Source organism: Mus musculus, chromosome 9, assembly GCF_000001635.26.
Source record: "Mus musculus strain C57BL/6J chromosome 9, GRCm38.p6 C57BL/6J".
Lineage (NCBI taxonomy): Eukaryota > Metazoa > Chordata > Mammalia > Rodentia > Muridae > Mus > Mus musculus.
In genome coordinates this window covers 54,928,292-54,949,973 of record NC_000075.6, presented here as the reverse complement: position 1 = coordinate 54,949,973, position 21,682 = coordinate 54,928,292, and the positions used below count along the sequence as shown (strand labels likewise).

Sequence of the window (21,682 nt, the reverse complement as noted above, 5' to 3'; positions counted from 1 at the left end):
GAGACTGTTTTAAAAATGAGAGAGAGAGAGAAAAAAAGACCAAAAGGTAAAATATCCATACAATGCAGCATATATTTAATTTCAAACAGAAATTAGCAATATTTGCAATAGGAATTTAGTGGAGAATCTCTCTTAGCAAGAACAATCAAGAGAAACTTGCAGAGTTCCATTGTATAACAGGATAAACACTGATTTGGAATGAGACCCAAGTTCCAGCCCATTTTTCTGGTCCTGATTGGCCAAGTTAAATAAAAACCTCAAATATGAGTATCCTAAGTGTTTCACATGTGAATGATCTCATGTACTGCCCCCATGTGTGTGGGTGTGGGTGTGGGTGTGTAAAAACAAGGAAGGAAAGGCAGCAGGATGGGATTTTGTAGTGATTAGGAACAGGGGTAACAGCCCAAAGACCTAATTCAAGATCTAAGCCTGAGCTCCCTTCTAAAGCAATAAATCAGCTTTTCAAGGCTCTATTTCTTTATTTAAAAATGGAGATTAATCATCAGAATATCTTTGTGATTCTGTTCTGGATTAAATGAGGTAGTGCATGTAAAATAACATTCAATAATCATTGTAGTATAGTATATTCTACTGAAAAACTAATGAAGCAGGAAAGACAAAACCGCTCCAGATTTGTTAACCTAAAATCCTGATTTGTGAAAGCAGCAGGGCTCGATGGCTGACTGTGAGAAGGGCAAGCAGCGTGCCACACCAATATTTTGAGTGTGCGTAACCTGAAATATGATCCATTATTTAGTAACTATTTATTATGCCTCTACTATGTGCCAGAGTCTATGCTAAGAGGCTGCCATAGCCTCTTAAAAAACCCTCACAATTGACTCTCTAAGTACAAACATTATCTTGCTCTAAAAAAAGAAAAGAAAAGAAACGAGAAAGGAAAAGAAAAGGGAGACATGGAGAAGTTAAAAATAAATTGTATAAGTAAATTCAGAGAAATACCTAGTTTGGGAAGTTTAGACAGGTAGATAGGCAGGCAAACATCAGACAAGAGTTATAGTATCAAAGCCTACTCACATAGACGGATAACTACTAACAAGATGTTTAAATAAATGACTAGGGGTCTAGACCTGAGTCATCTTTAGAAAGCATGTGGTTAAACAAAAGAATGCAGTGAGTGGTCTATGCATGCCTACAGTCCCAGCTACTGGGTTGCATGGGCAGGATTATCATGTGAGTCCAGGATAACCATGCGACAGCTTGATTCCAGTATGGACAACACAGTGGAATCCAGTCTCAAAACAGAAAAGAAAAAAAAAAAAATCCCACCCTACAAGAATAAGTAAATAGCCACTTAGACTAGAGAGACATGAAAAGGAGCCAGTAAAGGAAATACTGAGATAAAACTTAAGCCAAGTATGCAATGCAATGATCTGCATTTTTACAGAATCTTATAAAAAGGCAATCATTAGTTATAGAGAACAAAGAACATGTGGGGCCAAACAGAATGGTGTATCACTATAGTCTCTGCATTGGGAGGCTGAACAGGAGGATCTTGGGAGCCACGATGTTTAAGACCAGCCTGAAGAGCATAGTAAGCCCTAACTGCTGAGGCGCCTTGCTGGTGTCCTGGATAATGGCCTTGCCTGGATGCCTACATGTGCTTCAATGCACTTGTGTCTGGAGTTCTGGTTGCAGCTACTCTCCCAAACAAGTTTTTCTCAGGACTCCCTCTTGTGTTTTCCCCGAGGGCTTCACCATATCTTTCTTCTTGCATGCATTCATTTTGTAAATGTGTCCAAAGACTTTTCTGTGGGGAAGGCACTATCAGAGGGACAAGAAGAGACACCCAGATGTAAGTTTTTCATGGCTGTGCCATGTCAATTTACAGGATAGATAACTGTACAACCATCAGCAGGTAAGAGTGAAATGCCACAAAAAAGATAGAATGCCTCACTTCTAGAGAGGTGAGATTAAGAGTCTACAGAATTTGTGATGTGTAAGCTATGTATTTAAGTTTCTCATGGTCTGTGTCATGGTAACTTACAAGATAGATGACTGTACAACAATATGCAGGTAATAGTAAAATGCCAAAAAAAAAAAAGACAGAAAGACCTCACTACCTCACTTCTTGACAGGTGAGATTAAGGAAGAATTCATAGAGTTAGCGATGTATAGGTTAGGTATTTAAAATATGTGGATTATTCAAAATATGTGAATATGTGTGCGGTGGTAGATGCCTTTAATTCCAGCATTTGAGAGGCAGAGGCAATTGGATCTCTATGAATTTGAGAGTTCCAGGGCAGCCAAGAAACCCTGCCTCAAAAACAAACAAACAAACAAACAAAATTAATATAGCTGTACATATGCATTCTTTTCAAAGTTTAAAAATCATTGATCTAAGGACGAGAATCGATCTTCGGAGACTGAAGACAAGTCATGTATCATCATGTGTGTTTCTTGTAAAAGGCAAGCATGACCTGCACAGAGACATGCTTACTTGGGTGGTACTTGTGTGGATTTCCTTGTTTCTGTAGTGCTGAGGTTGAACCCGGGCTTTGCATACTAGGCAAGGGTTCATCATGTAGACTTTCTTAAGAGTAAAAGATGGTCCAAAGATCGCTGTAAAAATTAGATCTTCCTTCACCAATTCCTATTTAGAATGGCTCTGTTTTGTTTTTTTGTTTTGTTTTTCGAGACACGGTTTCTTTGTATAGCCCTGGCTGTCCTGGAACTCACTCTGTAGACCAGGCTGGCCTCGAACTCAGAAATCCGCCTGCCTCTGCCTCTCAAGCGCTGGGATTAAAGGCGTGCGCCACCACTGCCCTGTGAGAATGGATCTGTTTTACCATTTCAGTTTTAACTCTGCACAAAAATCCTTCATAAATTTGTTCTAGGCCAACTGGGTTTTAATTAACACAAGCTTTTCTAAGGTCACTTGTAACGGCTTGTGTTCTCATGCTAATTATGTTACCAAAAATACCTGTTTGCAGTGTCCCACATTTAGGACTAAAGGAAGCCTGTCCCCAGTTAGTTTTTGACTTGTCAATAAAATTACCAGCGGCCAATGACTGGGCAGAGACAGAGGTGGGACTTTTAGGATTCCTGGGAAGAGACAGAGAGAGTAGGAAGAGAAGATTTTGCCACAAGAGGGGCATAGGACCACGCCAGAAAGATACAGAAGGGAAAGACCGCCGACATGTAGGTGCAGGGGGAAAGCTGCCCAGGAGGGCTGCCCAGCCAGGTCCAGGGCACAAAGATAATATATAGATTTTAGTAAGTAATAACTCAGGAATATTGAAGTGGAGTGTGCGTTAACCAAGTGGAGTTAGGGAGTGGCCCGGCAATTGACCTGCTTAGGGCATATTAAAAATAAGGTTGTGCGTGTGTGTCTTTCACTCGGGAATCCAGAACATTGTGGGTGCATAGCGCCGAGCGCATGTGCACCACCGGGGAGTTTTGAGCGATTTAATTTTTTTACCGCGGCAGTCACATGGATATCTCAGATTCATAGGACTTGGCAGTTTCAAACCAGATTTCTTCAACGGCTTTCTGGCCCATGTCGAACAGCTGCTGTAAATGCTTCCATCCGGTTTTGGCTGTAATCATGAGGTACTCTTTGTTCTCTGGGTACAGCTGGCAGGAGTATGCAGCCATGACGAGAGACTGGCTAAAACGACTGCATACAAGTAAAAACAAAGCCTGCCTCTCTACAGCCGTCAGGGGGATCACACTTTCAAACCCTGCGAGGATGTGACCTCCTACTTGTATAGGGTTTGTGCTTTCAATCATCATGTACATGATAACGATTGCCACTTCAAACACATAGTAGCCATAGCTCATGTCACCGAAGTCTAAAATCCCAGACACTTGATGCACACCTTCTCCAGAGGCTGACTTGCTGAGGTCTACTAAAATGTTATGGTCATTAAGATCACCATGATTAATACCTGAAATCAGAAAGATCATGTAAAAAGTTATTTAAAATGCTAACTCATTCTCTTTCTATCTTTCTTTTAAAAGCACAGCCATCTAAATAATTTGATGAACAAGCAGAGATAAAAGAACAAACTATTTTCTGAAAATAAAGCCATTTTCTCTGGGGGGAGACACAGGGTCTTATGTGCATGGCTTCTCTTATAGAGGTAGATAGCTGTTTTCCACAAAAAGCACTTCGGACGGTAGCTGGTGAACAGAGGCTCCAATAATGGACATCCAGTAATGGCAGCGTATAAAACAAACAGAAACAATAAGAATCAAAGCAGTAGGAGTAATTTAAGATCACCTCCCTCCTTGAGCAGAAAAAAGAGCCAAGCCAAAACTGACCCCCACAGTTTCTAGTTTAAAGGCAATAGAACTGACTGCTACAGGGTACAAGATTTCTTATTGTGGAAATGAAACGTTCTGCAACTGGAAATGCAACATTTGCACAGCCATGTAAGAGCATGGAATTATACAAATGAATGGATTGTATCTTCTGTGAATCATATCCCAATAAAGGTGTAAGGAAAGACAAATGGGATGTTTTATCTTCAATATTTAAAAGGCTAACAACATATTGTTTGACAAACAACAAAAATCTCAAAAAACATTTTTCCTTTGCTTTTTGAAACATGTTCTTGCTCTGTATCCCAGCTGGCCTCAAATTCACTGTCTTCCAAGTACTGGGATTGTATTTCATTGTCCCTCAAAATAGGTTTTTATAAAGTCTTCAGACAAACAGCATCTCTTCTCAAACAAACTTTAAATTTGAATATCATGGAAAAAAAGGAATTGGGCATGGTGCATATGCAGGGGTGGATGAGTTCTCTATGAGCTTGAGGCCAGCCCAGTTTATAAAGTGAATTCCAGGCCAGCCAAGGTTACAGAGTGAGACTCTTAACATACACGTGTCCTGCTCGGGGACACACACACACACACACACACACACACACACACACACACAAAAGGATGAAGGAAAACTGAGGAAAACATTTTGGAACAATAATGAGTACAGATCATCACAAATCAAGACATATGCATAATTAATTTTATGTTTGCAGTCCAAATAAAGGCAAAGAATAAAAATCACAAAAATTCATGAATTAAGCACCTATTTCAAGAAGCTTTTAAAAAGCAAACAGAAAACATTTGAAAAAAATAGATATGAGTAATTTAAGATAAGATAAAGAGGGTCTTGAAAAGGTGTTTCCCCAAAGGATGAGCCCGAGAAGCCAGTGGGAAAACATAAGAGGTGCTACTGATCTCCAAACAGAGCAAAAGGACACATATCACTAAAGACCTGATCAGTATGAAAATATGAGTAAAGACAGCTGGAGAGGTGTCTCAGGGCAAGGACACTTGGCTGCTCTTCCAGTGACCCGGCTTCAGTCCCAGCAACCACAAGGTGGCTCACAACTTGTTATAACTCCAGTTCCAGAGGATCCACTACCTTCTTCTAGTCTCTGGCACTACATGAATGGGGTACACAGACATATGTGTAAATAAAACACTCATACATACAAAGTAAAAAAAAAAATTCAAAGAGTAAGTAATAAAAATGATAAAAACAAGTTTTAACATGTATGTTAAGAACTTACAGTTGGGGCTGGAGAGATGGCTCAGTGGTTAAGAGCACTGAATGCTCTTCCAGAGATTCTGAGTCCAATTCCCAGCAACCACATAGTGGCTCACAACCATCTGTGATGAGGTCTGATGCCCTCTTCTGGTGTGTCTGAAGACAGCTATAGTGTACCCATATACATAAAATAAATAAATAAATCTTTTTTAAAAGGAACTTTTTTTGTTTGTTTGTTTGTTTGTTTGTTTGTTTTTGAGACAGGGTTTCTCTGTGTAGCCCTGGCTGTCCTGGAACTCACTTTGTAGACCAGGCTGGCCTTGCCTGCCTTTGCCTCCCAAGTGCTGGGATTAAAGGCGTACGCCACCACCACCCGGCAAAAAAAAAGAAAGAAATTTTAAGTACAAAATTTTAGATAAATTAGATAAATTTCTATAAAATACAATCCATTAAATATGGCAAAAATCTAAATAGTCCTATATATTAAAAAAACTAAACTGCTAATTTAAATAATTTCTGGGGCCTTTTGTTTGAGACAGGGACTCATGTGCTAATCTGGTCTTGAACTATGTACCTGAAGATAAGCCCAAACTTCTGATCCTTCTGTTTGTATCCCCAAGTGCTGGGATTACAGCTGGGTGCCATCATGCTCAGTTTGCTAATTTTAATATCTTCCCTGAAGACAAATACAGTACTAAATTACCTCAGTGGAAAATTCAAAAAAGAAACTATTGTCCTGAAGCTGGGCAGTGGTGGCACACACCTTTAATCTAATCCCAGCACTTGGGAGGCAGAGGCAGGTGGATATGTGAGTTCAAGGGCAGCCTGGTCTACAGAGTGAGTTCCAGGACAGCCAGGGATATACAGAGAAGCCCTGTCTTGAAAAACAAACAAACAAACAAACAAACAAACAAAAACAAACAAAGTATTGTCGTACTTCTAAAATATAAATTTATTTGGTGAATTTCTGTCTGAGTGTGTGTATGCCACACATGAGTAGATGAATACAGAGGCCAGAAGAGGACCATGGCTCTCCTACAGCTCAGGTAAAAAGGGGTTGTGAGCCAGCTAACATGGGTGCTAAGAACTGAACTCAGGTTCACTGGCAGAGCAACAAATGCTCCGAAGAGCTGAGCCATCTTGCCAGCCCCACTCTAATCTCTCAATCACTGAGAAAATAGAAGAACTTCCTAAATGATCTTACAAGTCTAAGCCCATACAAGGCTATTATAAAGGGAAAGCTGTAAGGAAATGGTACTTAGGAATGTAGATGGAAGCCATAATAAAACATTAGTAAACTGATGAAAAAGAGAGGAAAAAACAATACAATGACCACATTGGGTTTAAATTAAGAATGCAATGTTGATTTAAGGTTAAATACAACCAATATAATTTGACATATCTATAGATTTAGGGAGAAAGCAGCATGCATTTTTATATGACTTTTTTTTAATTCCTTTTTTTTTTTTAGATTTATTTATTTATTTATTTATTTATTTATTTATTTATTATATGTAAGTACACTGTAGCTGTCTTCAGACGCACCAGAAGAGGGCATCAGATCTCATTACCGGTGGTTGTGAGCCACCATGTGGTTGCTGGGATTTGAACTTCGGACCTTCAGAAGAGCAGTCAGGTGCTCTTACCCACTGGGCCATCTCACCAGCCCTTTATATGACTTCTTAATGAATACAGGAATACAGGGAAGCTTCCCTAACCTTATAAAAGATGTTAACAACACTAGCAACAGGGCTGGAGAAATGGCTCAGTGGTTAAGAGCACTGACTCCTCTTCCAGAGGTTCTGAGTTCAATTCCCTGAGGACCTGATGCCCTCTTCTGGTGTGTCTAAAGACAGTGATGTACTCACATAAATAAATAAATCTTTAAAACAAACAAAAAATAACAACAAGGTTTAAATATGTTATTAAAAAAAATAACAACAAACTAAAGCAATCACCACAGTTAACAGGTTTTTGTTTGGCTGGGTTTTTTGCTTGTTGTTGTTTTTTAAATTTTGTTTTGTTTTTTGAGACATGGTCTCTTTTGTAATCCTGGGTGTTCTGGAGCTGATTATGTAGACAAAGCTGGCCTCTGCCTCCCAAGTGCTGGGATTAAAGGCATGTGCCACCATGCCTGGCTATTATCACAGTCACTAGTTAAACATTGGCGGTTGGCAAGAAGGCTCAGTGGGTAAAAGTGCTTGCAGTACAAGCCTGATGTCCTGAGTTCTGGCTCCAGAACTCACAAGTGGAAGGACAGACTGAACGCTCAAGAGTTGTCCTTTGGCCTCCACGCAACATACCCCAGCTCATGCATGTCTGCAAACACACGCATAAACATGTGTGCACATACACAATAAATTAAAAAATTCAACATTCAAAGAGTTTTCTGCAGTAAAAATGCAAGTTTACATAATGAGCTAAAACAAATAAAAGGGCTGTCTCACTTGGCCTGGTTTTACATACTTGTAACCCAGAGTTTGGTAGGCTAAAACAAGAGGAATGTGGGTTTGAAACCAGGCTGGTCTATATAGAAAGACTGAACCTGAGTGGGGAAAAAATTCTTCCTTTATAGAACATTTTAGATGATATTGTTGTACACCTATAAGTATCTTGGGATAAATTATTTAAATGATGTGCTTAATATCGAGAGCTTGAGATCGATCAATGGGTTAAAAGCACTTCCTGCTCTTGCATAGTACCTGAGTTTTGTTTGCAGCACCCACAAAGGGTGTGCATTCCAGCTACAGGAGATCTGATACCATCTTATGGCCTCCATGCGTACCTGCATGTGGCATAGACACACACACACACACACACACACACAGACACACACAATTAAATAAAAGTATGGCTGTCCTGAGAGCACAGCATGAAGGTCTGTGTGCCCACAGGTCTTCAGAGAAACCAGAATAAGCATGCAAGATTTTCTTTGCAATGAGAAAAATGTAAAACCTGCTGTTTCATTCAGAAAGTAGAAGTGAAGTGGGAACTGGAAGTGATTAATTGCCTGGTTAATTAATACCTCTTTAAAGACATTTAAAAAACTCAGTGTCTATATGTTTGTCTATCTACATATCTTTATTCCTAAAATGTAACCGAAGACATTGGCTTTGTTCATGAATTAGACTAGTTTTATAAATATAAATATATATCATAATCATTTTCTTCAAATTTATCTACAATTCAATTGAAATCCAAAGTACCAATAAACTTTTTTAAACATATGATTTGGTGATTCTAAAAAGCAAAAATAAAAAGGAAAAAAAAAGAGTACTTAAGATTCTTGTTTGTCTGGGTGATGGTGGTGGTGCATGCCTTTAATCCAACCATTCAGGAGGCAGAGGCAAGCAGATCTCTGTGAGTTCTAGACCAGCCTGGTCTACCAGGCAAGTTCAAGGGCAGCCAGGCCTTTTTTGTTGTTGTTAGTTTTTGTTGCTTTGGGTTTTTTGTTTTTGTTTTGTTTTCAGACAGGATTTCTCTATATAGTACTGGCTGCCCTAGAACTAGCTCTGTAGACCAGGCTGGTCTCTAACCCAAAGATCTGTCTGCCTCTGCCTCCACACTCAACAGTTAAAAAACTCTTACATAAAAGAACAAGAAGGTGAGAAGATCTATTCTATTCTATTCAAAAACTAAAACTGAAGAAATTAAGATTGTGTAGTAATATTTAGGTCACTCACAAGTTCTAATTAGGAATATGCTGGTTTATACTATTTATTTTTTAAAGGAATGGTATGACCATGTGGCATTTTTTGGTTATTGACATGTGAACATAAATGATTGTTACTTCAAAATAGAAGCTTTAAAACCAGTGCAAAGGTACCTGCATATCCATGTTTATTACTGAACTATTCACAATAGTTAGAAAATGGGACCACCCTAGATGTCTATTAACAGATAAATGGATAAAGAAAATGTGGTACACATTCATAAAGAAATTTTATTTGTTCATAAAAAAGTAATCATGATATTTGTTAGGAAATGGATTCATTTAAGATCATTATGTTAAAGTGAAATAACCAGATGCAGAAAGACAAATATTGCATGCTTTCGCTAATATGTGGAGTCTAGACTTAATGTGTTGGTGTGTACTTGTTGTAGGGCATGAATCTAGGAGGAAGCCCAGGAGAGAGAAGAGGTCATAAGAAAGAGGGTTTGTGAAAGGTGGATTATGAGAGATGAAGGGGATCAGGGAGACTGGAGCAAAGACACAAACTAAATTGATATATTATTGTATAGTTGTGGAGATGGACAACAAAATCAGAATAGTAAGATAATCCAAATCATGTTTAATTAATAACAGGTAATACTGCAAAGCTTAGAAGAGGAGAAGGTATCTGCAATTCACGATGGTGAGGAAAATGGCCAGTTATAAGACAAATTCATATTGTATATAAACCCCAATGGATTATAGGTATAATGTAGAAAGCAAAAAAAAAAAAAAGTAAAATATAAGATGACTAAATATGTTTCTGACCATATATTGGAGAACTCATATCCTTCTCCACCAAAACTGAAATATTTGAAACCATTAAAATTGGCCACAGAATGGGAGAAACATTTGCACATATATAACTATTATACAAAGAACTCATCTGGAGTATGTTTAGAATTTTCATCAATCAGCCAATGAGGAAGAAAAACAGGCAAAGACTTGAATAGGCACTTCACAAGAAAGTGACACACACACACACACACACACACACACACTCACACACAGCTTTCAGTGGTGGGACTGGGATACCAACCTTTTCAACCTACAATGTGGGCTGGGGCAATGGAGGCACAAAGCTTGTGGGAGTGGCCAAGAAGTGACTGAGAATTTGAGGCCCATGCCATGAGAAGGAGCCCATGCCTGACAGTGCCTGGATGACCAGGAATCAGAACCAGGACAGCCCAAAGACCAGGGATAGAAAGAAACATGACTCTCATCAACAACAAAAAATTTCTAATGATGTTCTGCTGTATTTATAGATCAGTGCCTAGTCCAATTATGATCAGAGAGGCTGCCTCTAGCCTCTGATGTGTGTGTGTGTGTGTGTGTGTGTGTGTGTGTGTGTGTATGTATGTAAATAGAGAAATATATTTTAAAATTACAATGAGAATAAAATAAGATTGGAAAATTAAATAAAAATAAGATTGGAAAAAGTATAAGCATCCACCTAAGGCAATGGTGAGGTCCTGGCCTGTGCTACCTCCAAGAGCCACGTCTGAGTCCATGACCCTGCAGCAGTGGTGTCCTATGACCAAAGACCAGACAGGCATCTCTGCTGCCTAGGGCCATGTTGGTACCTCTCAACTGGGCATCATGGGAGAGCTAGTCCTGAAGGTGGCCCCTCATCATCAACAGTACTCTGGAGAATAGCCACCACCACCATGTCCTGAACCTCTCTAGCTACAGTAGAGCTAGCCCTGGTTTTGGTAATTGTAGGTGAGTTGGCCCTGAGGTCATGAGAGTGGGAAAGGTGGTCCTTTGAGAGTAGGAGAGCTGGCCCTGCCCCTCACTGGCTGCAGCACTTGGGAGAGCAGACCTTGCACCCTATCTAAGCATCACACTGGAGCTGACGGGGAGGGGGTGGGGGGATATCAGGCAAGCTAGCTTCAAGGGAGTGAGTGTGGGAAAGGTGGCTGGTCCTGTCACTTGTCTGCCATGCAGTGGCATGGACAAGAAAGAGATGCTCCCCACCTAAAGCATGTGGGAGAGTTGGCCCTGTGGCTATGAGAAAGGCAGAGTTGGCCCTTCCCCTTATCAGCTGCAGCGTTCAGGATAGCAGGCCCTGCACCTTACCTGGGCAGCACAGTAGAGCTGGCCCTGGTTGCAGAGGTGGGTTGTGGGTGATCCAGTCCCAAGGGTATAAGAATAAGAGAGCTAGCTCTGCCCCTTGTCTGCTGTGGCATTGGGTAAGTTGGTTTGGGCAATGCTGGAGAGCTTGCCCTGGTGATGTGGGTGGTGGAAGAGTTAGAAGGCTGACCAGCTCAGCTACCACCCAGGTCCATATCTAGGACTTTGAATTGGTCCACCCCAATATCTACCAGTTGATGAACTACTGGAACATGTGAAGGGGTTGATCCTATAATCCCAAAGAAACAGCTTCCCCATGACACAGGGCAACAAGAGGATATCCTTGAAAAGTCCCAGTGAGAATCCAGTACTGATGGTATAGCAGAAGGAAACACCAGTGACTCACTGCAATGAACATTTATAATCAAAGAAGTGTGGACAAAAGGATATGCTGTGGGACACACTTGTGACACACTAAAGCTTTCACAGTGAGATTTTTTTTTTCTTTTGGATGGGGGAGATTGCAAGGGCAGAGAGCAGGTAAAATTGGGGAGATGAATGGTATTGTGGAGCATGATGGGAAATTCGCAAAGAAGCAATAAGAAGTTCAATAATAAAGAAAAGAAAAATGTAAGCATCACAAAGTCCAGATGGACTGGGCGTGGTGGCGCACGCCCTTAATCCCAGCACTTGGGAGGCAGAGACAGGTGGATTTCTGAGTTCGAGGCCAGCCTGGTCTACAAAGTGAGTTCCAGGACAGCCAGGGTTATACAGAGAAACCCTGTCTTGAAAAAAACCAAAAAGAAAAAAACAAACAAACAAAAAACAAAGTTCAGATGGTAACTCAGGGAGAGCGTCTACATGCTGGTGATAGTAGTATGAACTATACAACCTCTTTTGGAAGCTGGCATTATTTGGTCAAGTTGAGATTGATGCAGGAGGGTTTCTGCCAATTCAAGACCAGCCTGGACTATACAGACCTAACAACAATAAAAGTTAACTTCAAATACAGCAAACGTAAGAATAGTAAAGACAAGCCGGGCGGTGGTGGCGCAAGCCTTTAATCCCAGCACTCGGGAGGCAGAGGCAGGCAGATTTCTGAGTTCGAGGCCAGCCTTGTCTACAAAGTGAGTTCCAGGACAGCCAGGGCTACACAGAGAAACCCTGACTCAAAAAAAAAAAAAAAAAAAAAGAATAGTAAAGACATGATTCTTGTAAAAGTGATAGGAACAGAGGAGAACATCTTATAATGTCAGAAAGCTAAGCAGTACCTCCAGGTTTTCCTGACACTATGAAATTTGCCAATTTAAAGATTAAGAAACACACATACGTTGATTGGGAAAATACTCACATTCTCGAAAATGACTTAATTTGGTCATTACTTCTTCCTTGAACATCCGAATGACCTGTTCAACAATCTCCCGGTTTCGACTTTGGCTCAGGGCACCCATGTATTTCTCTAGAAGAGGAACATTTTTCAGATTCCAGATGAAGTTCTCCCGATGAAAAAGACTTAACTTTGGATGATGGAATTCCTAAAGGAAAAGCAGAAAACCAGGATAAAATGTAGCTTAGGCAGTGCTTGCTTAGCATGGACAGTGCCCTATGCTTGATCCCTGCTATGGCAGCATATGCCTGTAATGCCAGCATTTGAGAGGTGGATATAGGTAAATTAGAGGTTCAAAGTCATCCTTGGCTAAATAGTGAGTCTGGGCCTACCTAAAAAACAATGTTACACACACACAGGCACACACACACACAGGCACACACACACCTAAAAAACAATGTTACACACACACAGGCACACACACACCTAAAAAACAATGTTACACACACACAAACATATGCAAGAAAATTTACATATATTACATATATAAGAATTATCATTTGACCTCTACACTTCCATACTTGCACTGTGACATACACCATAACACACACACATACACACACACACACACACACACACACACACACACAGAGAGAGAGAGAGAGAGAGAGAGAGAGAGAGAGAGAGAGAGAGAGAATGAGAATATATTCTTCATACATTTTCACCAGTGCATCTGGTCTGAGGCTTGTCTCTTCTCACTTGGTCCCATTCTGGCCTCCCTAGAGTCCAAGAAGCCTCAATGCCTTGTCGTGAGCCATTTCTCTCCCAGGATGCCCTTTTCCACAGTGATGCTAGACTCTCATTTCCACTCAGCGAAAAAGCCTCTACACATGCCTTATACATTTTCAACCCCCTCTCCAATATCTCACAGCCCTCTCTAAGGAAAGGTACTCATAGGAAGTAAGTATTCATCCCCCCCCCCCCCAGAGATGGCTCTTCCCCTCACTGAGGTAAAAGCTGCCTCTGCACTGGTATCTATGCCACCAGTCCAACTGTGACCCTCTAGGGACATCTGCAACAGGGTATGTATTTCTTCTCTGGGAATCCCCAGGCCTTGAAGCTGCTTTGAACACAGCACACCTCACAAGACTATTTTCAGTCTCCTCCCCTTCTAGTGTGTTAAGTAGAGAGTAAGCACTGACCCACCTGAGCCATGGCTCTGGGGATGGACTGCGATTCAGAGATCATAGTAGAGGGAACTTTCTTATTTCATGCTGTTCAATGGTACTCAAAGTTTTTAAAAATCATATTATATATGTGTACATGTATACACATATACATATAAGCATATACACATATACATGTAAGTTTTATTTTTATTTGATATATATGGGAGTTGGAGGGTATAAGATGCATATTTATGTGAGTGCATGTGTTTATGGATATATATGTATCTATGTGCTTATATGTAGAGGCCACTGGTCAACTTCATGACCATGTCATTCCTCAGGACCCATCCACTTTGTTTTTTAAGATAAAGACTGTCATTTGTCTGGAGTGAGCCAATTAGGCTAAGCCAAAGTTCCCCAAATCCTCCAGTCTCTTCCTCTACAGCCCCAGGATTCTAAGCCTGTGCCTGGTATTTTTATGTGAGTTCTGGGGAGATGACTCAAGTCTTCATGATTCTGCATCAAGTGTGAAGTACCACTTCACTCCTGAACTGTTTCTAGTCTCTACTTTTATTAACTTTAATGGTCTGTAGGGGTGTGTGTGTGTGTGTGCGTGTGTGTGTGTGTGTCTTACATTGATGTGTGCATGAGAAGATGTGAAGGCAGGTGTCCACAGAGACTACAGGCAGTTGTGAACCACCCATATAGGTACTGGAAATTGAACTTGGGTCCCCTAGAAGAACAGTATATCCCCATTAAGGCTTAAGAACTTAGTAAATGGGGCTGGAGAGATGGCTCAGTGGTTAGGAGCACTGACTGCTCTTCTAGAGATCCTGAGTTCAATTCCCAACAACCACGTGGTGGCTCACAACCATCTGTAATGGGAATCTGAAATCCTCTAAAGGTGTGTCTGAAGACAGCGACAGTGTACTCACATACATGAAATAGATAGATAAATCTTAAATAAATAAATAAATAAATAAATAAATAAAAAACTTAGTAAACATTGAGCCATCTCTCCAGGTATTTTTAAAGTAAATATAACAAAGTCAGGTGTATGCTTTTAATCCCAGCACTTGGGAGGCAGAGGCAGGAGGATTTTTGTGTGTTCAAGGACAGCCTGATTTACATAGTAAGTTCAAGGACAGCCAGAGTATGGCCTTGTCTCAAAAAAATCTGCATAAATATAACACTCTTGTTGGGTTTCCAGTTACAGTCTACTCAGATAAGGTTTAGGGTTAGCAGCTACAGTGCTGGCAATGCTGTCCCCCACACCCACAGAATGGCATCTCAGCTCCCAGGGCACCAGTAGAAAGAACACTGGACTGAGTCACACACAGCTCCAACTCCCTCTTCTACTGAAAGACAGGCCATGAACATCTCAGACCTTGGTTTCTCTATCAGGAACATGAAGACATCCGTCACTCATGAACTAAGAGGACATACAGCCCTCACCCATGTTGGTGCTCCATCAATGTTCTGCTTTGAGTTTGTTTGTTTGTTTGTTTGTTTGTTCTGTGGTGCAGAGGATTGAACCCAGGGCCTTCCACATGTGAGGCAAGCAATCTATCTCTGAGTTATGTTCTCAGTCCAAGAGTGTGTTTGAATAGGAATTCTGCACCTTATCGTCCTGATTTTGCTGGCCTTTATTTCCTTTTGGCTCCTTGCAAATAATGGAATTGATGGCAGTTTAACCAGTGGTATTTGGTTCAATCACTTAAGAATGCCTTAGTTCTGGTCTCTGTGATGTCAGAACGCCTAGGCCTGGAAGCTGATGGAATTTTCAGTGCTTAACTGTATCCTCAGCGGTTTGCTCACAGCCTCTAGCACAAGGGCAGAACTGCAACAGCACTTTCCCAGTACTATAGACATTGCGACCCAGAGAACAAACAAAAGCAAGAAATAACATTTTGCTCATATAAAGAAGACAAAAGAATTAGTGGAACAGAGCAGAGAATCTATAAAGAATCCTTAAAAACAGTACCAGGGCTGGAGAGATGGCTCAGTGGTTAAGAGCACTGACTGCTCTTCCAGAGGTCCTGAGTTCAATTCCCAGCAACCACATGGTAGCTCACAACCATCTTTAATGGGATCTGATGCCCTCTTCTTGTGTGTCTGAAATCAGCTGCAGTGTACCTATATAATAAAATAAATCTAAAACAAAAAACAAACAAAAAAAATCCCACAGTACCAAATAGTGGTCAATAAGGACACCATAAAGACACCATGGAAAAGGGTAAAGTTCTTTAATGTAGTTCTGGGGAAACTGGATTTCAACATAAAAAACAATGATATTGGAGATGTTTCTTACCTCAGATACAAAAATCAACCCCCAAAAGACCCAAATGCCATGATCAGAAGTCATAAAACCCCTTGACAATTGCATTGTCAATGATTTCTTGCCTGTCACACCCAATGCAAAAAAAAAAAAAAAAAAAAAAAAACCAGATGAGAGTATATCAAATTGAAAGCTCCTGCACAGAAAACAATGGCACTGGGTCTGGGGGCATGGCTCAGTGAGGTGATACAGGCCTGGACATAGGAGTAAGCCCTGGGGCTTGCTGGCCAGCCACTGAAGACAATTGGAAAGTCTCAGGCTCAGAGAATACCGTGGAGGGCTAGTGAGATGGCTTACCAGGAAAAGACTTTTGTCAAGCCTGATGACTTGAGTGTAATGCCCAGAACTAGTATAGCAGAAGGAGTAAACTGACTCCTGTAAGTTGTTCTTACCTCAGATTTCCACACATACACTGTGGCATGCAAGGACACACACATAATTGCATGGACACACATAGGAGAGATAGATAGATAGACAGATAGATATGAACATTTTTAAATAATAAAAAAGATGGAGAGCAATCAAGGAAGACACTGGTGTCAATCTCTGGCCTTGACATGCACATGCACACATGTCAATGCACACAACATGTACATACATGAACACATTCATACACAAACTCAACAATTTAATCCCAACTGATAGTTTGGGAAGACAATGTGGAGAAATCGCTGGTATGCAAATGTATAAAGAACGAGCAAACCCAATAGCAAGGAAAACAATATAGCTCAGTTTAAAAATGAGCAAAAGACTAAAACTGAGACTTTTCCAAAGATAACACAAAAATATCCAACGGGTACACAGAAGCATGGTCACCTACATCACCCACCAGGGAAATACACAGTGGAAGCACCGTGAGATATCACTTCGCACCTGTGAAGACAGATGCTGTCAGTAATATGAGTAAACTAGCTTCGGGAAGGTATGGAGAAAGAGGACCTGTGTATACTGTTGACAAGAATGTACAGCCGCTATAAAACACAGCATGGAAAATTACTATAAATAAATTATAACCAGAACTACTATGTGACCCTTTAGTTCAGCCTTTTAGGGGCACTTACCTAAGTGGAAGGAAAATATCTGTACTATTATGTTCATTGTAATTAGTCACTAGGTTAAAAGAAAAGAGGGGTGTGTAGGCCAAAGGTTTCACTGTAGCAAATATTTAACAAAAGGCAAATTATTTACAGTCTCTGAAGAGAAATGAGAGTAGCAAAGTAGTAAATATTTAAAACTAACAAGATGAATGATCTAACAGCATGAATACCCCTAAAAGTCCTCTGTCACACTTTTGGTAAATGGGTACAGGAGAAGTTATCAAGGATTAACTGAGTGTCACAGGAAGAGGGGAAGAGGGAACAGTGTGCTCCACCGTCGCAGCTGCTTTACTGTGTATGCATATGTATCTTATAACATGTTGTATACTTTAAATATATCACAATACATTGATTTTTTTATAAATAGTAAAGGAGAAAAATATAAGAGGCACTTATTTTAAAAGTGTATTTAGAAGACATTATGAGGGTATTACACAGACAATCTAGATATAATACAGAGGACTGTAATCACTACAAAGGTTTTTCTGAATAAAATTAATATATGGAAAAAAATCTCCTAAAAGTACACGTATACCAGGTGTACTTTTACTATACATGTAGTCTCAGCACTCAGGAGACAGAGGCAGGAGGACTGTCCTAAGTTTAAAGACAACCCAGTCTTCATAGAGAGTTCCAGGTCAGTCAGAGCTATAAAGCAAGACCCTGCCTCAGGGGCTGGAGAGATGGCTTGGTGGTTAAGAGCACTTGATGCTCTTGTAGAAGAGGGATTCCCAGCATCCAAACCTATTCACAAGCATTCCTAACTCTAGTGCCAGGGGATCTAGCGCCCTCTTTTGGCCTCCTTGGGCACCCAGCACATGCAACACACTTTCCTAGATGCAGGCAAAACATGAATAAATCTTTTCTAGAAATACCCTGTCATAAACCAATAAAAATAAAACAATTACTCAAATTAAAAGTATATTGATATTCTAAATGGGTAGTGTGTGTGTGTGTGTGTGTGTGTGTGTGTGTGTGTGTGTGCGTGTGTGCATATGCATGTTCATGTGTGCATGTATATACCTGGAGGCCAGAGATCAACACTGGGCATCTTCATCAGTTACTCTTCTCTTTATTTTAATTTTTATTTATTTATATTTGTACGTGTGAAAACACGTGTATTGATGTATGTGTGTGTATGTATGTATTCATGAATATGATAGTCAGAGGAGAACTTGTGGGAGTCAATCCTTTTCTTCCACCACGTGGGTCTCAAGCTTGGTGGCAAGAGTCTTCGCTGCTTAACCATTTTCCAGACCCTCCATGTTATTTTTCTGAGATGAGGTCACTCACTGAGCCTGAAGCTTGCCGATTTGGCTAGACCGGCTGGCCAGGAAGCCCCAGGAGTCTCCCGCCTCTGCCTCTCCGGGGCTGGGAGACACTCTGCCATTCTTTTATGTGAGTATTGAAATCCAAATTCATGTTTTTGTGTTTGTGAAAAAAATAACTTTGCAGAGCCATAAACACACTTTTTAATGAAGATCCACAAAAGAATTAGAAAAAGTTCTGACTGAAATGCTTGACATGTTCATCACCCACAGCTATATGCAATACAACTTTTTAAATAGGTGAACAGAGTGCAGTAGAAAGTTCATAAGCATTTATTGAACATCATTTCCAGAGGATGAGAGTACTTGTAACTTCTGATTTTTCTTTGTATTTTTTTTTTAGTTTTTCTTAAATAATGAATAAGTAAAGGGTTTTTAATTAACCAGAAAAAATAGGTTATTACTATTTGGGAGAACAGGGTAAATTAATACTGGGTAGATGGTCACATGGCCTTGACATCTGGCCAAGAGGTGTAACCGACTTGGTTTGCCCAGTTATAAAAGTTAAAATACTGAAGACTATTCAAGTCACTGACATTAAGTAATGAAGACAGACAAGTAAAATGGGTTTGTCCCCACTCACTACCTTGACAGAGGATTCAGTGCAGAGGGAAGACTTGGGAAGAGCCCACTGAGTTCAATGAGTTGAAGAGATAGAGCTGAGAGTCCAGGAAGACCAAGGCGTCTACAGTTTGTAGGACAGACTCCCAGAGATCAGAGCTGCAGAGAGAACACCAAGCCCTCCTTGAGAATTTGATGCATTGGTGTGCACCACACGTGTTAAGTCTGAGGGAAGGAGCATCTGAAAGGGCTGAAAGGGATTGGATTGGGCGCATATGCAAGGCTGGGAACAGTGTCTGTGGCTACTGACCACCCTGGGAAACCTAAGTTTATAGGAGATTGGGCAGAGAACTCAGAGGGGTTTTGCACTACATAATTCTTAAAGTAAACCTAGCTCTGGCCCCACTTATAAGAGGTTAAAAGCAAGACCCAAAAGAGTCAAATGGCTTCCAATCACCCTAACTGCATGTACTGAAAGGACGTTCAGTGAATATCAAGTACAAGAAACACATAGGAGCTAGACATAGGCACACATACCCCAATGGGGAAAAAAGTAAAGTGGCCTACGTGTGTCAACTAAATGGCAAAGCCTCTCCGTTTCTTTGGTTTTTTTTTTTTTTTTTTTTTTTTTTTTGGTTTTTTTGTTTTTGTTTTTGTTTTTTTTGAGTTAGGGTGGTAGAACATAGCTAAAGCTGGGCTTGAATTTTCATCACTCCTCCTGCCTTAGCCTCTTAAGTGCTGGGACTACAGATATATACCACAATGCTTGGTAAACATTGTCAGATTACATAACAAAGAAACGAAAACAAGACCCTAAAAATTCTTCCCATAAGAAACACTTCAGGCATAACAACTCTGCCACATAACACAGCATTCTGTTTTCTCTTCACTGATTTCTAGAAGACTCCAAATAAGTTTGAGATTGAAAGAATTGGCCGCATCTCCTTCTCCTCTCACTCAGTGCTTATTTAATTGCTTCCTGCTTCAGACGAGACTGCTTCACAACAAGCCTAGGTTAGAACTGCACTTGGCTCACTCCTTCCCTGGTTACCAACTTAACACTGAAACAATCACCAAATATAGTCGCATTGCCTTCTAAACCTTGAAACTTTAAAATGTGTTTGTTTGTTTGTTTGTTGTGAGACAGAGCCTAGCTATATAGTCCTGACCCAGAATTCCCTATGTAGACCAGAATGGCTTTGAATTTATGGAAATTTTCTTGCTTCTGCCTCCCAAGGGCTGGGAGTTTAAACATTTCCCTGACTCAAGCCCTTCCTTAATCTGTTTTTACTAGCTATTGATTATCTGACTACTGAATTAGCTTCCGAGATGTTCCACACCTCTCTGGACCCCAGAGTGCTATCATTAGTAGGTTCTGCATAGTAAGAAAACCTTCCCTCCGGGACACCTACTGCCTGAGAGATACGGTTCAGACTCCTTAGCTTTTGAAGAGGGTGGGTCTTACAATGTGATCTAGGCTGGCGCAAACGGATGAGACTCTTGTATCAGTCTCCCAAGTGTTTGGGACAAACCAACTCTTTACTGTCATAGAATGTGTATCTTATAATCTGACTCCACCTTAAATTTTTAATTTTATCTCCTGCCTGCCTCATTTATAGTTCATATATATAGCAGCCACAATGAACTATCCAGAGGTTCTAGAATATTCATCATACTTCATGTGCTCTTTCCTTCACCTGGAATGTCCTTCCTCCTTTTCTTTTTTTTTTTCTTTTCTTTTCCATTTTTTATTAGGTATTTAGCTCATTTACATTTCCAATGCTATACCAAAAGTCCCCCATAGCCACCCACCCCCACTCCCCTACCCACCCACTCCCCCTTTTTGGCCCTGGCGTTCCCCTGTACTGGGGCATATAAAGTTTGTGTGTCCAATGGGCCTCTCTTTCCAGTGATGGCCGACTAGGCCATCTTTTGATACATATGCAGCTAGAGTCAAGAGCTCCGGGGTACTGGTTAGTTCATAATGTTGTTCCACCTATAGGGTTGCAGATCCCTTTAGCTCCTTGGCTACTTTCTCTAGCTCCTCCATTGGGAGCCCTGTGATCCATCCATTAGCTGACTGTGAGCATCCACTTCTGTGTTTGCTAGGCCCCGGCATAGTCTCACAAGAGACAGCTACATCTGGGTCCTTTCGATAAAATCTTGCTAGTGTATGCAATGGTGTCAGCGTTTGGATGCTGATTATGGGGTGGATCCCTGGATATGGCAGTCTCTACATGGTCCATCCTTTCATCTCAGCTCCAAACTTTGTCACTGTAACTCCTTCCAAGGGTGTTTTGTTCCCACTTCTAAGGAGGGGCATAGTGTCCACACTTCAGTCTTCATTTTTCTTGAGTTTCATGTGTTTAGGAAATTGTATCTTATATCTTGGGTATCCTAGGTTTTGGGCTAATATCCACTTATCAGTGAGTACATATTGTGTGAGTTCCTTTGTGAATGTGTTACCTCACTCAGGATGATGCCCTCCAGGTCCATCCATTTGGCTAGGAATTTCATAAATTCATTCTTTTTAATAGCTGAGTAGTACTCCATTGTGTAGAT

At 40.6% G+C, this 21,682-nt stretch overlaps 1 protein-coding gene across 1 annotated transcript in view; it reads right to left on the bottom strand.

The window, feature by feature from the left end:
• Nucleotides 1-49: 49 nt before the first annotated feature.
• Hykk (hydroxylysine kinase 1) overlaps nucleotides 50-21,682 on the bottom strand; it is a 32,635-nt gene continuing 11,002 nt past the window's right edge. Inside the window, exons 4-5 of the mRNA NM_177351.4 lie at nucleotides 12,652-12,835; nucleotides 50-3,908 (exon numbers count right to left, since the gene is read on the bottom strand). Of these exons, the coding sequence (NP_796325.2) occupies nucleotides 3,448-3,908; nucleotides 12,652-12,835 (645 nt within the window). The 3' untranslated portion in view covers nucleotides 50-3,447. The remainder of the gene's footprint in view (nucleotides 3,909-12,651; nucleotides 12,836-21,682) is intronic.